Source organism: Hemiscyllium ocellatum, chromosome 23, assembly GCF_020745735.1.
Source record: "Hemiscyllium ocellatum isolate sHemOce1 chromosome 23, sHemOce1.pat.X.cur, whole genome shotgun sequence".
Taxonomy (NCBI): domain Eukaryota; kingdom Metazoa; phylum Chordata; class Chondrichthyes; order Orectolobiformes; family Hemiscylliidae; genus Hemiscyllium; species Hemiscyllium ocellatum.
In genome coordinates this window covers 24616532-24632291 of record NC_083423.1, presented here as the reverse complement: position 1 = coordinate 24632291, position 15760 = coordinate 24616532, and the positions used below count along the sequence as shown (strand labels likewise).

Genomic DNA, 15760 nt, shown 5'->3' with positions numbered 1-15760 from the left:
TGTGTGTGGGTGTTCCATACCAGATAGGACTGAATATTTGAACCAGTGCATTCTGTCCTGAATAAATCAAACTTTCTGTTTTGTCAGGAAAAAAAAGGTTTTACCAAGGTTTTGATTGGGAACTAAGTTATTCTAAAATAATATGGAGAATTTTACCTGTAAATACTTTTTTGTGGACAAACATCACGGATTACTGGATTGGGTACATACGAAAAATTGTGACTCTGAACAGTTTTCTTGGTGAATTTTCCATAGTGTACATGAACAGAACAATTTTTGGCACCACTTTTACCAGTTCCTTTAAAGGGACCAGTGACACAGACCAGGCTTTCATTAAATACTGTCCTATAAAAAATAAATAAAAAAGCTTCAGTAAAATTTTAAAGAAAAATCAAAAACTCATTCTAGTAAATAACAATGGGGAAGATTGCAGCTAGCAGATCATTAAGGACATAAACATAAATTAATGGTTTAATGAAGACAAGATTCACAAAATTAATGTAACAAAATATATTAAAAATAGTCCACAAATGGTATGACTCAGAGACACAAGTTTTTTTTAATTTAGTTTTGGAATGTGGACGTTGCTGGTTGTGCCTATCCCTACCTAACCTTGAGAAGGTGGTGGTGAGCTGCCTACTTGAACTGCTACAGTCCATTTGGTGTAGATAGGCCGACAATACCTTGGAGAGGAGTTCCAAGGTCTTGACCCAGTGACACTAAAGAAACAGCGATATATTTCCAAGTCAGGATGATGAGTGGCTTTGAGGGTAACTTGCAGGAATGCTTGTGGATGTGGTACCAATCAAGTGGTTCTTTGTCTTGGAAAGCACCAAGTGTCTTGAGCTGCACTCATCCAGGGAAGTTGAAAGTATTCCATTATACTCTATTTCTCTCATTTGCATTTTGTCTGTAAGGGTTTCTGAAGTCCATGCGCAGGGGTGACTTCGGAAACTGAAAGTCAATGCCATATTTGACATGACAAAACCAATCAATATTCATGGAAATTTGGAGGGGCTGTACATGCCTGGAGAGAACATTGCTCTTGACTTGCACCTTGTAGATGGCAGAGAAGTTTTGGACAGCCAAGTGAGTTATTTGCTGCTGGGTTTCTACCCTCTGATTTTTCATAGTAGCTATAGTTTTATATGGCTGCTTCAGTTTAGGTTCTAGTCAACTGTGACTCCCAAGACGTTGATACTGTGGAATTCAGTGATGGCAATGCCATTGGATAACAAGGAGTGACAGTTAGGTTCTCTTTATCACTTTCCAGCCCACACCTGAATAATGTCCAGGTCTTGCTACATTTGGATATGGATGGACTGCTTTCATATCTGCGAAGTGGTGAATGATGCTTGAACATTGTGCAGCCATCAGTGAACATCCCCCCGCTGACCTCATGACAGTGGATTGGTAGTTGAGGAAGCAGCTAAAGGTTGTTGGACCTAGGACAGTCCCCTCAAACTCCTGCAGACATGACTAGGGCTGAAATGACAGACCTCCAACAACGACCACCTCTTCCTTTGTGCCATGTATGACTTAAATTAATGAAGACTCCCCCACCCCCAATTTTCACTGACTCCAGTTTTGCTAGGGCTTCCTGTTGCCCTACTCAGTCAAATGAGGACATGATGTTAAGAGCCCTTACTCTCATCTCAACTCTTCTGTCCATGTTTGAATCAAGGCTGTCAGGAAGTCAGAAACCGAGTGGTCACAGCAGAACCAAAACTGCATGTCAGTGAGCAGTTTATTGCTGAACGCTTTCCATCACTTTACTGATGATTGAGAATAGACTGATGGGACAATAATTGGCTGGGTTGGAATTGTCCTGCTTTTTGTATGCAGGACATACCGGTGCTAGATTCCACATGATCAACAGATACCAGTGTTGTAATTGTACTGGAACAGTTTGGCTAGGGGTTTGGCAATTCTGGGTCTCACATCTTCAGCAATATTGCCGAAATGTTGTCAGAACCCCATAGCCTTTACAGTATCCAATGCCTCCAACTGTTTCTCGACATCACAAGGAGTGAATCAAACTGGCATCAGTGGTGCTGGAAACCTCTAGAGGAGGCCAAAATAGATCATCCACAGAGCAGTACTGGCTGAAGACTGTTACAAATTCTTCAGCCTCATCTTTTGTCCTGGTGTGCTGAGTGCTCCCATCATTAAGGGTGGGAATGTTTGTGGAACCTCTTCCTCTGGTTGTTAGTTGTCCATCACCATTCATGACTGAATGTGGTAAGACTCTGCAGAGTTTAGATCTGATCTGTTTATTGTGTTATTGTTTAGCTCTGACATTTATTGATCACTTCTACTATTCGGCATGCAAGCAGTCCTGTGTTGTAGCATCATCAGTTTGACATCTTATTTCTAAGTATACCTGGTGCTGCTCCTGGCATGCCATCATGCACTCTCCATTGAACCAGGGTTGATCCTCTAGCTTAATGGTAAATGGTAGAATGGAGGACATTCCAGGCCATGAAGTTACAAATTGTGTTGGAGTACAATTCTGCTGCTTCTGATGGCCCATAGTACTTTGCGAATGCCCAATGTGAAGTTGCGGGATCTGCTCAAAGTCTATCCCACTTAGCACATGCCACACAACAGGATTTCAGGTATTCTCAATGTGAAGACAGAACTTTGTCTTAACAAGGACTGTTTAGTAGTCACTACTAAGGATACTGTCATAAATACATTAGTGGCAGACAGCTCGGTGAGGATGGTGTCAAGTACATATTTCCCTCTTGTTCATTCTCTCAGCATCCATCGCAGACCTAGTCTAGCAGCTACGCCTTTTAGGGCTCCACCAGCTCAGTTAGTGGAGTTGCTAACAAGCTACTCTTGATGGGCATCGAAATTCCCATGCAGAGTACATTTTACATCATTGTCACCTTAGTTCTTCCTTCAAGTGGTGTACATAATGGTACAGTATTGATTTATCAGTGATGAGATATATAATCAATCAGATCGGGAATAAATTCGGCTGGTACAGCAAAGCACTCACTCCCTTCAAACCATTGTCAACCCAGTGAGCAAAGATGTGTTTGGCATTTTTGTTTCATCCCAAAGTGGCACTTCAAATTGTGAAGAACTCCTTCAGGACAGTAGTCAAGTATCAATCTAGGTTATGTGTTCAGGTTCTGGACTAGGAACCTGAACCATAAGGCCTTGACTCCAAAAATGAGACCACTACCATTGAATCAAGGCTGACATGAGAAAATGTTCTATTCTGTTCTGTTCTGTTCTATTATCCTTTGCACTTACATCAGGTACGATTTGTCTTCCTCATTTCCCCTCCCCCCACCTTGTCTCAGTCGGTTCCCTCAACTCAGCACCGCCCTCCTAACCTGCAATCCTCTTCCTGACCTCTCCGCCCCCACCCCACTCCGGCCTATCACCCTCACCTTGACCTCCTTCCACCTATCCCACCTCCATCGCCCCTCCCCCTAGTCCCTCCTCCCTACCTTTTATCTTAGCCGGCTTGGCTCTCTCTCTCTTATTCCTGATGAAGGGCTTATGCTCGAAACGTCGAATTCTCTATTCCTGAGATGCTGCCTAACCTGCTGTGCTTTGACCAGCAACACATTTGCAGCTGTGATCTCCAGCATCTGCAGACCTCATTTTTTACTAGTTAGCATGCAAACCTATCTTGGTACACATGACAATAATAAATCAAATCAAAATTAACATCCCAACAATCTAGTCCCACTTCTTAATTATTTTATACAATTTTTAAGTACAGCATTAAAGCTGGTAATTTTCTTTAAAATTCATTCACAAGATGAAGGCATCACTGGCTAAGCCAGCATTTATTACCAGAGTGCAGTTCAGAGTCAAAGAAATTGCTGCGGGTTTGGAGTCACATGAAGTCACATGGGTTTGGAGTCACATTCTACCATCTACAATGGCAAGATTTGAACCCAGGTCCCCAGAACATTACCTGAGTCTCTGAATTAATAGTCCAGAGATAATACTACTAGATTGTCACCTCCTCTAATAACAGATGAAGATCTGGCAGTTTTTGCTTCTTAAAGAAACACTATTTTCTTTTTTCTTGATTTGTTTTCTCTACACAAACACAAATTAGTTCAATGAGCAACCTTCTTAAACCCTTTAACAATGCTGTTTTAAAAATGGTTGTATAAAAGGTGCTCAAGGGAAGCTGAGATGGTCTTTCGATGATTTTCCGTGTTTCTTGTTGAAATGTATCTGTTTTACACAAGACGGAAATAAAATAGTTCACCCTAGTACCATGAAAGTTTTGGAGCACTCTTAATGATTTTGAAGTTTCATATAATCCCTAAAGATAAGGAATACCACAGGTTTGATGAACAATCAATCTGAAGTAAGCTTACCACAACCAGAACTTTGTTATGCTTGTTATAACTGGCCAGTGTGAGCATGAGTTGAGAGATTTGGACAAGACAATTAATGTTATACATATGTTCCTTGCTGAGAGTACAGTTGGGGTGTTAGGTCAATATTGGTTGAAGCTAAACTGTAATATTTCCGATAGACAAATAAACATGAGAACTCACTGGTTTGACTGTTTACAAGTAAAATCCTGTGAGGAATATGAGGAAGACTACATCATGGAATTTTATTTCATTATAACTGCCATTACCTTCAGCAGAGGACAGAGGAAGAACGTAAAATAAACTGAAAGAAAACATGGTTGTGCTGATGTGTACTTCCCTACAGTAACGTGTACGGGGAACATGAATGCAAATGCGATCACAATCTAAGGTCTAACACAATCTCTTATTTTATAGTCAGTTCCCAATAACAATAAATTGTTCAGCTTACAGAGTGCATGGTATCTGATCCAACGTCACTTTTACATCTTCTTGCCTTCCAATATTTAGGTTTTCTCCTCTGATTGTTATACTAGTTCCTCCAGCATATATCCCTTGTAACGGAGTAATATGAAGAGGATTTGGGTCCTGGTCAATTTTGGAAATAAACAAGTTAGTTCCATATAGATTTACAATTTCTACAAGTAATGAAATGAAACTCTAGGTTGTTCAATGAGCTTTTATTGATAGTCACTACTTTTTTTGACTATATATATTTTATGAAATCCGAGATCATAGAAAAATTGCTGAATTTGTTTCACTATCTTCACTGCAGACAGAATTAAAATACGGAATTGAAATCTGATAAAATGTGTGGAAAAGGAATACTCACAATGTATGCAAACTTGCTTTTTGAAGTACCACTTTTGTTATTTTTAATTTTAATGTGAACAAAATTATGTTGGGAACTTGAAACCTTACTTAATTCACAAACAACCCTGCAAAACAAAAGAAGATGAAACCATTAGCAGACCTGATGAAAATCAGAGCAGAATAGGCTACACTTGAATTGTGTGATACAAGTAAATAGCTATTAAATAAAAACATTCTCATCCCACCTAAGTGGAGATATAATCTTAAACATATTCTGATCATGCCTAAAAACATCCACTGGTATTCAAAGGTAGTAGAGCATGCAGTTGAGCAAGGCTGAAGGTTTTGCCTGGCAATTCTTCTTGCAGTAATTCCCTTGGACCAACACAAAGTTTTGGGATTTTTTTCCAAATGCAGTTCCATCGCTCATCCCTCTGCAGTGATGGCAGGCAAATATCTCACAAAACTGACACCAACTGAAGTACAATGGAAAACAGCCCAACTCAAACTAATTGCTTTTACTCAACCTTGAATCAAGAGAAACCAGTGTTGGTCTTGTACACTGTCATTATTAATAAGGGCCAGAATACAACATGCTTAATTAACTCTTCTACATCAGGTCCCTTTGCAACTGCACCCTCTTTACAGTCACAGTTTACTTTAGAGTCACAGCCTTTAGTTTACACAGCTAGAAGAAATCTAAGATTCAGATTAAAGTGGGAGGCTTTTTTTTGGGAGGATTTCTCACCATCAGGTCCAGCAAATTTTCTCACCCAAACATACCAAACTCAATTCATTAACTATCCACTCAACCCCTGTGGCAACCCTCAAGTGTGGTTCTATCTCCATTCTCTGTTCCTGGAACAATTTGGCATTGCGGGAATCAACTGGAGTCCTTCGTTCCCTCATCATCTTTAAAAGTAAAACTCTGGCAACCCAAAGCTGCCTGCATGGAGCCTATTATTTGCCCCAGATATGGCAGATGGGGAAATTGGTACTTCAATTTGTAGGCAGGGGGCTGGAAGTTGTGCTAGACAGGAAAGTGCAAATGTAGGACATCCTCTTGCACCAGGCCTGGCAGAGGAGGCCAGTCTGATCAGAGGCTGCCACCCAGTTCATCGCATTTTCAGCTGTCTGGAAAAACATTCAGCACTGTGGGATAACAAACCATCTTTTTTTGCTCTTCCAACATCAATCCAATACTCTCACAGTCACTATCACTGCTACTGTACCCACTTCCCACCAAGGCTCATACTCTATCACTCTTACTATCGCCTGCAAACCGCCCCCCCCCCTTCACTGACTCTCACCCAGTCCACCCCTTGACAGTTTCACAAAGCCCACTTACTCATTTTAAACCAAATGAAGATTTGGTTCGTAATGTTAACTTTATTTTTGGTTTTGGTCCTAATTAGTACGTCAGGATAGAATATTGATGTCAAGAACAGTGGATTTTGCAGGGGCCACCGAATAATTCAAATTTATAAGATTTTCATAAATTAATTTGAGGAAATATTTGCATATTATAGTCAGAGTTGCACAGCACGGAAACCGACCTTTCAATCCAACCCAAGCATGCCGACCAGATATCCGAAATTAATCTAGTCTCATTTGCCTGCATTTTGTCCATATCCCTCTAAACCCCTCCTATTCATGTTCCCACTCAGATATCTTTTAAATGCCATCTCCTTTGGCTGCTCATTCCATACATGCACCACCCTCTATACTAAAAGGTTGTCCCTCAGACCTCTTTTATATCTTTCCCCTGTCACCTTCAACCTATGCTTCTAGTTTTGGATTCTCCTACCCTTGGGAAAAAGACCTTGGCTATTCACCCTATTCATGCCCCTTATGATTTTATAAACCTTTATAAAGGTCACCCCTCAGCAAAGAATAAAATTCATCCATTGATAACTGTAGAATAAATATCTCAGAAACTGAGATATTGCTCAAAGCACATGGGCGGTACAGTGGCACAGTGGTTAGCACTGCTGCCTCACAGCGCCTGAGACCCAGGTTCATTTCCCGACTCAGGCAACTGACTGTGTGGAGTTTGCACGTTTTCCCAGTGTTTGCGTGGGTTTCCTCCGGGTGCTCCGGTTTCCTCCCACAGTCCAAAGATGTGCAGGTCAGGTGAATTGGCCATGCTAAATTGCCCTGTAGTGTTAGGTAAGGGGTAAATGTAGGGGAATGGGTGGGTTGCGCTTCGGTGGGTCGGTGTGGACTTGTTGGGCCGAAGGGCCTGTTTCCACACTGTAAGTAATCTAATCTAATAAACACTTGAAAAATCTACTCAGGTACCAGTGAACCAGAGCCTCATCCTGGCCTTTTGCACACTCCCTGCAACCTCAGTGAAACAAATTATAATTATCTAGCTAAGTAATGATGCTCTCTGAAAGAGCCATGAAGCCTTAGTGCTGTTTGTATGGATTTAACAGATTGTTAGAGAATGTTGGAGTGCAAAGGTCATGCCCCTGACAAAAATCTCACTGCCTGGCTCAACACATGAACATCTCTTACATTGGTACTTCACCTAGAATGCATCATTCCAGTATTCTGCTGAGGATAATTCAGGCTGGAGTTGGCTAGCATCATAGAACTATATTCTTGCTGTAGATTGATATATGATTCCAATTGTGCAACTTTGAGCTAATATTACTTTTTAAAATCATAGACAAGAAACTGCCAACATGGAATTTCACTCTTATATGGACATGAGAAGGAAAAGGAATAAAGAAAGGATCTTTTTATCCTCGATCCATTTATTACATATCTAAGCCACTGTATTGACCAGATGAGGCGTGCAAACTAAGGTACTTATCAGAAACAGATGTCAGAGAACAAGACAATAAAACTCAAAAATAATATATCCGTGTCACTAAAGTATGTGCACTAAATCACATCTGCTCCGCCAGGTGATTCACATTCATATTCATGTCAACTGGAACATTATTACAGAAGATATCTGTTTCCTAGAATAATCTTGCTTAAGTAAGAATATGCTGTTGAGAAAACCGAAAGAACTGAGGATGTTGTAAATCAAAAACAAAAACAGAAATTGCTGGAAAAGCCCAGCAGGTCTGGCAACATCTGTGGAGAGAAATCAGAGTCAACGTATGGATCCAGTGACCCTTCCTCAGAACTCAGTTCTGAGCTTTTCCAGCAATTTCTGTTGTTGTATGCTGTCAAGATTTTCTGTTTAATGAAAACTCAATCATATCAGGCTGTAGAAGATCACTTTTGATAACTAATAAGATCAGAAAATCAATGTAACATTTTGAAACTAAATTATAGTGTTAATTTGAAATAAAAACAGAAAATGTTGGGTATGTTCTGACAGCTGCAAATGTGTTGCTGGTCAAAGCACAGCAGGCCAGGCAGCATCTCAGGAATAGAGAATTCGACGTTTCGAGCATAAGCCCAAAGGGCTTATGCTCGAAACGTCGAATTCTCTATTCCTGAGATGCTGCCTGGCCTGCTGTGCTTTGACCAGCAACACATTTGCAGCTGTGATCTCCAGCATCTGCAGACCTCATTTTTTACTCTATGTTCTGACAGCATCCACAGAGGGAGAAACAGAATTAATGTTTTAGATCAATTATCTTAAATTGAACACAATAACACCTGCTTCATTCCATAGATGCTACCAGTCTGCTATTTCGAACAGTCTGTTTTTAATTTCACTTTTCAACAGCATTGCAGAACTGACTTTTGTAACTTGGCTTTTTGATAGGTAAATTTTTATTCAGCAGTCATTTGCAGTGCACAATTATATCTGGTGTACCTGACAGAGATGGAATATTGCTCTGTGATTTGATTGCACACAGCATTTCCAACTTTGATTTCTGTGATATCATCAGATGATATTCCAAGGTTTGAGCCGCTGATGGTCAGAAGAATTCCTCCCTCAAGAGGTCCATTTATGGGATCCAGCTAAAAGATAGTCATAATTAATGGATTAACTTTATGCATGTGGTTTTGCTTTACTTTAAGAATGGATGTAGCTTTACACATCCAGACAATTTAAAATAAAGATTAATAGACATTTCATTAAACATACCCACAGGTTGTTACTTCTAATTTTGAAATGGAGCAACATGTTTCCTCAGTGATTGTGATCATTCTGTAAATTAATTTACCTATTAAACGTGCCAGAAAAGATTATACAAAATGTCTGCCTTGATTTTGGACCCATTTATCATTGTCTTTATACCAAAAATTACTATTTCCCACAAAAGTCCAAATTAATCATCATAATTTCGAGTCATTTTCTGTAGCAGGGAAAATAAATCTTAATCATCTTTACTTACCTGTGAAATTGTTGGAAATGGACATTGATCAGTCGTATCAATAACATCACGACAGTGACGTTTATAAATGCATCTTTTCAGGGGCTTACACCAAGTGCAATCATATGTTTTGTTAGCAGAGAGACAAAGACTGCAGTCCTTGTGGCTGTACCCACAATTGTAAAGAGTCACTTGAAATAAAAAAAAAGTACTTTATATTATAAACTTAGGATATCTTAGTATGAATGGATGTAAACTCTTCTGGAAGAAATAATCAATTAGTACAGACACTTGCAAACAAACAAATTATTAAAGGCACAGAAAGTTTGTGAATCAAGTATTACACATTTCTTTATAGTGCAATCCACTACTAACATGCCAACCGAGCGGTTTTTCTTGTTGTATGAACATAATTAGTGTCAATAGGTTATCAGGGCAGTAGGGCTTTCTCTCAGGTAAGCCAACAATGTGCATGTTTCCAGCATGGTTTGTGACTGCACGCAGAAATATGATCTAATTATGTCTCATTCAACATGAAATTCAAATTTCAGATGTTCCCAATGACTGGAATCAAGGCATTGACATGAACATAGAACAGTAGTAATAAGCTTATGAAATAAAATGAATCCTAGTGTCAGATCCATAGGCCAGTTATTTTAATAGTTATCCAGTGGGCTTGATTAGAGATCTGAAACTGATTAAAGGATGAAGAAAGATAATTTCTATCCCTTCAAACATTCCTGTTCTCTACTGCATCAGAACGTTTAAACTCTTGCACATTAGCTAACATGATTATCAAATCATATAATCTTTATAGTGCGGGTAGAGGCCAAATGGTTTGCAGAATCCCTAGATTTTCTGTTGAACAAACTCAAAACATATAATTGGCATTCTTCTGGATTTTTAAAATTAACTTATGCAATGAGAACACTGCTAGCAAGGCCTCATTAATTATTCATCCCTCATTGCCTTCAGAAAAGTGGTGAGCCACCTTTTTGATTCACTGTTGCCCTGGTGTACCCACAAACCTTTTAGAGAGAGATTTCAAGGCTTTGACCCAAGTACAATAAACAATTAGTAATATATTTCCAAATGATGGGAACTTGTGTAGCGATGAATCCATGTGTTTGCAGCCCTTGGTCTCCTATGTGATTGAGGCAGAGTTTGGACTGTGATGCAAGGAATTTATAGTGTGTTTCTGTAGTGCACAGATGATGTATGCTCAACTATGGGGCAGCTGTACTGGAAGGAGTGAATGTTTAAGGTAACGGAGGGGGTGCCAGTCAAGACAGCTGAGTTTCTTGAGCATTGTTAAAACATCTCTCCTTTGACAAGAGGGGAGCATTCTATCACCTCTCTTGTGGACAATGAAATAGGCATCATGTGAGCAAGGAGATTAGTGACCAAGTTTCCTATCAAAGATTCTACTTTCACTTTACTTAAATATTTGGAAATTTACTTAAATATTTGGAAATGATCTATAAATTACAACTGAATGAAAACTTTTGCATTCTTTGAATTATTAAATCTTGGGACCTTACTGGATTATAACACAAATATACTCTATGGTACGGGGGCAGTATTAATATCTGCGATCATGAGCTATGAATGAAAATAATCAACCAAGCTACAGATGCTTAATCATTGTCTAGTGACACCCACTAAAATTGCAAGCTCAAAAGCAAAACAGGATTAGGGCCATTTCCTATTGTGCAATATTGAATAGCCATTGGAGGTACTTTGCAGGGATCTAAATCTTGGCAAGTGGTCAAGTTCTGCAGGAGAGAAGGGGAAGGAATAAAATTGTCAGAAGTAATTTTCAAAACACTTAGCCTAAGAGATTATGTTTCTTAACAGTTTCCTTGCAAATGATACTTTGCTCTTGACTTTATCTTTTCTTTCCCCATTTGACCCACTGTATCCCAGTCTCTTTCTGATCTTGCACAAAACAAAATCACTTACCATCTAATCTGCTATCTATTATTTTCTCTTCTGCTTTTACAGCAAAACGTATTATACGGGTTTCATTTTCATCATAGGAAAACTGAAAAAACATTTTACACAGAAGTGAATTTAAAATACTCCTTGTCAACAAAAGTATTAAATAAAATTTCACATTAGCTCAGCAATTCCTGCTACCTTGGAACTTCTGGATTTTATGGAACAGAACTGTACTAATGTGGTGCACAAAATTGTTTAATTCTTAGTGCAATCAACAAAATCTCCGCTATGGCAGATGTAGTTTGTGCCAATTCTCCTTTTATTTTCAGTGTGGAAATTAAAGGAAAGCAATTGATGAAGAAGGGAAATCAACACACATAAACCATTGGGTTCTGAGCTGGTTTACATGCTCAGTGAACTGAAGTTGAAACACGCCATCCTCAATCCCAGGGGGCTGCCTAAGAAGAAGAGTGGGACATTAAAATGGCTGGTCCTTCGTCACAAACACATTGCAGATCTCTACACTCATGCAGCGTATTTTAGATATTTCCAAATCAACTTGTTCAGAGATGTTATGACACACTTCTGGAACAGGTGGGACATGCACTCAGGCCTCCCTGGTTCAGAGGGAGGGACACTACTGCTATGCCACAAGAGTCCTCCATGAAGTTTATTTTAAAAATATTGAGTTGGTGAGAATCTCCCACCCTCAGAAAAACCAACGCAATTTTATAAACAGCCCAGCATCCAAGTGCAAAAGGTTGGATCCTAAATGCATCATTAAACTGAAGCACTGTAAATCAGCCTTGTGCTAAAGTCCGCAAATACCTCTGAAAGTTAATTTTGTGTTGCTACAAATGACCAGGGAAACAAAAAGAACATAATCACAGCCTGCTAGATTTAGAAAATGAAGAATCAGCTATGTCAGGCTTACTGAATCAATCTAATCACTAATACTGCAAATTTCCCACTCCCATTGTTTGATTTAAAATAACTATAACAAGAACATTTCACATTCAATCCTTTAATATGTCCAGTCGTAATGCACAAACTAAATATTTATCAATGAATGTAATTTGGACTCTCTGGGCAGCTTTCCAAAACATTACAGTTGATGTAAATGTTTTTCATGTAACCAGATGCTTATTCAAGGATTAATAACTAATCCCTCTGCTCCTTCAAAAGATCATTGCTGGTATTCAGTGTGTCATTCCAAGAATGAATGACTGAGCATCCTAAATCAAGGGAAGCAATTCAACTAGTATACATGCTAATTTCAAATGATAAAGGGAGGAATGTTTACCTAAATACATGAACCAAATAGATAATAATAGTAGAGGAATTCCTATCCTTCTCTCCTATGCCAGTACAGCAATTTCTTAAGATGTGGTGCAACAGTTTGTCCTCCCATCTGGACAAAGAACAAAATCAGATATGGAGAACTAACTCATCCTGGAGCAATGGCTGAGAAATTATTCTCATACCTGATCCAATCCTTGACAGAAAATGCAGGGCAAAATGAAGGGCTGCAACCACTGGGTCAGCAGTGACTCATTACATGCCTGTTCCTTCTGCTACCATAATAAAATAAATATTTGACTTTGGTTCGTTTAAGGATTACTGGTGAAATGGTGAGATTGTGTAACGCATACTCTGCATTGATTCTGCCAAATGAGACTGTAGGGTCCTGAAACTGGCCCCGGTTTTATTTGACAATTAGGCACTTGGAAATAGGCAGCGGACACATCAGACACATCTGTTGGTGACTATGAACTGGCTCCCCACAATGAGAATTATGTTTGCAAAACACAAAACAGACATAACAAGTTAATCAGCAGCCTTCCAAAATATGTTGGTTAGGTTGCAAAGTAATCTCCCTCCTGTCTCAATAAAATGCTCCCTACCCAGGGAAGCCTGGAAGCCAGAATAAACATTTGTGTCAAAGACACTTTAGATTAGATTACTTACAGTGTGGAAACAGGCTCTTCGGCCCAACAAGTCCACACCGACCCACCGAAGCACAACCCACCCATACCCCTACATTTACCTCTTACCTAACACTATGGGCAATTTAGCATGGCCAATTCACCTGACCCGCACATCTTTGGACTGTGGGAGGAAACCAGAGCACCCGGAGGAAACCCACACAGACACGGGGAGAACGTGCAAACTCCACACAGTCAGTCGCCTGAGTCGGGAATTGAACCCGGGTCTCAGGCGCTGTGAAGCAGCAGTGCTAACCACTGTGCCACCGTGCCACTCATCAGTAACATTTCTAATTATTGTGTCCTATAAGCAATTTTATTAGAAACATTAATAAAAATCCCAAATAAAAGGAACATCATTTTCTAATATAAGTCTTCAAAAGTGAGCAGAAAATTAATTATGTAAATTAGGATTTTAAAATATGAACCTACATTTAACAATGGTTCTATAATTAAGTGGACAGAAATCAGCAATTGCCTTGTACACAGAACTTCACAAAATGCTAAATGTCAATGAGGAGTGCTGCATTTTCATATCACTTGGACCAGTCTGCAAGCTTTTAAAAGTATGCAATGTTATAAAACAGTACAACTGAAGAATTACGTCCAATTGAATTACTAACCTTAAAATTTTCACTGAAAAACATATCTGGTGGATCCCTGCTCACTCCCAGAGTCCTTCCCACTAAGTTGTCAACAATTACTAGCTTCTTTTTCTGTAGCAAGGCAAAAAATAGAAAAAAATAAAGAATCTGCCTTTTATTTTATGACTAATGAAAACTTTCTTCTTGTACTCACCAGGTAGAAGTTTAAATTCTTCCCATGAAATGAAATATTAGCAGTTGCGTTCACCGGAATTAACGGCGGTAATGCATTTTCAAAACGTGGACAGTCTTCTGCCTGGAAAGAGACCAAACAAATTGAGATACAAAATAAACAGTTTTATATCAAGCAAATTTCAAAGCCGCCCTTCGATGCTATCTACTCTCAACATTCCCACATATTAAAGTAATTGTTTCAATGGAATAAAAATGACTACATAGTGATTTCCTCATTAATTTATCTAAGAAGAAATTGAGAAATAAAAGTCCACATTACACTTCTGCTTCCATATACCAGACACAACCATATCAATAAAGGAACTCAATTGGAATCAAAATTTGAGATTTTTCTTCTTATCGCCAAAGAGTCATAGCAAATTTCATAATATTTACACTTTGTTTCTAAGTAGTTTTATTTTGGCCAGTACTTGATCATCTGCATTTATTCATAGCCCGATAACTTCAAACCTTATTTTAGTCTTATTAATATGGCTTCAACAAAGACACAGAGAAATTGAAGAGCAACAGATACACCAACAGTAACCTCCAACAGCTGCTGAACAGTCTCCACATGTAGAGATCACAGCTGGAGATCCCCTCTGAACACAGAGGGGGTACAGAAGACCCAAAGTGTTCAGTCCTCGATATTGTTTTCTCCAAATGAGTGAGACTCATTGTCACTACTCACTTAGGATGTCCCAGGACATCATCACAGAACTCTGCAATTGCTGGAGGGGGATCTGAGCTGAACGGGTGGATGGCCAACAAGGTGACAGCTGCATTAACTTTTTATGCAACTAACTACTCCTAAGAATCTACTGGAGAGCTGTGTTAGATCTCTTAATTCTCAATTCAAATATATTAAAGATTGTTACAGATGCAATTTGTTTAAGATTAAACTCTGCCATCTTGTTTCTTAATGTTTACTAAGTGCTGCAGTCAAGGCAACAGGCTTGTACAACCTGGCTGTCTTCCCCTAGGTTCAGGATGTAATGTATGTTTAGGGTGCTATAAACTGCCATTTCATAGTGCAGCAGACCTCATCAATGTGCACCTTAGAAGACTGTGCTAAAATACTGGCAGCTACATCTTTGAGAACTCCAATGTCCCTAATTCATTTCAAAGGTCAGAAGGCTTTCAAAGGTGGTTACTGAGAGCAACCAAAAATGATGACTTCTTAAAGCAACCCTCTGACTGAGGCCAAATGTAAACACAATGCAGCCTATCCTTCAACCTGGCCAATGTAGAACAGATGAAAGGGCTGCTGAAGATAAGGGCCAGTGTGGAGGGGACTGGCAGTACAGTTCAGGCAGAATAAACCTCATAATCCTTATATGCTGTGCTGTGCACAATGAAACACACCATGACCTTCTGCATGATATAGAGATGCAGCACCAAGCACAATAAGCTAGACAGAACGTAACTGACACTGGGTTTCAATTACAGGATTCAGATTTGACAGCAGTGTATATTTGTTGTTTCACAAATTGCAAGCAGTCCCTATCTGTTCCCAGAAAAAAAATGCAGCTTTTCTTTGTTTTTTGTCTTTCAAA

General features: G+C 39.2%; 1 protein-coding gene across 3 annotated transcripts in view; it reads right to left on the bottom strand.

Moving 5' to 3' along the window:
* Positions 1-15760, bottom strand: part of LOC132826702 (plexin-B2-like) — a 265158-nt gene that overhangs the window by 40043 nt on the left and 209355 nt on the right. For all 3 annotated transcript variants that reach the window (XM_060842787.1, XM_060842789.1, XM_060842788.1), the window contains exons 11-18: positions 14185-14286; positions 14010-14102; positions 11423-11504; positions 9482-9651; positions 8956-9104; positions 5191-5296; positions 4810-4946; positions 157-345 (exon numbers count right to left, since the gene is read on the bottom strand). In XM_060842787.1, the coding sequence (XP_060698770.1) occupies positions 157-345; positions 4810-4946; positions 5191-5296; positions 8956-9104; positions 9482-9651; positions 11423-11504; positions 14010-14102; positions 14185-14286 (1028 nt within the window). The remainder of the gene's footprint in view (positions 1-156; positions 346-4809; positions 4947-5190; positions 5297-8955; positions 9105-9481; positions 9652-11422; positions 11505-14009; positions 14103-14184; positions 14287-15760) is intronic.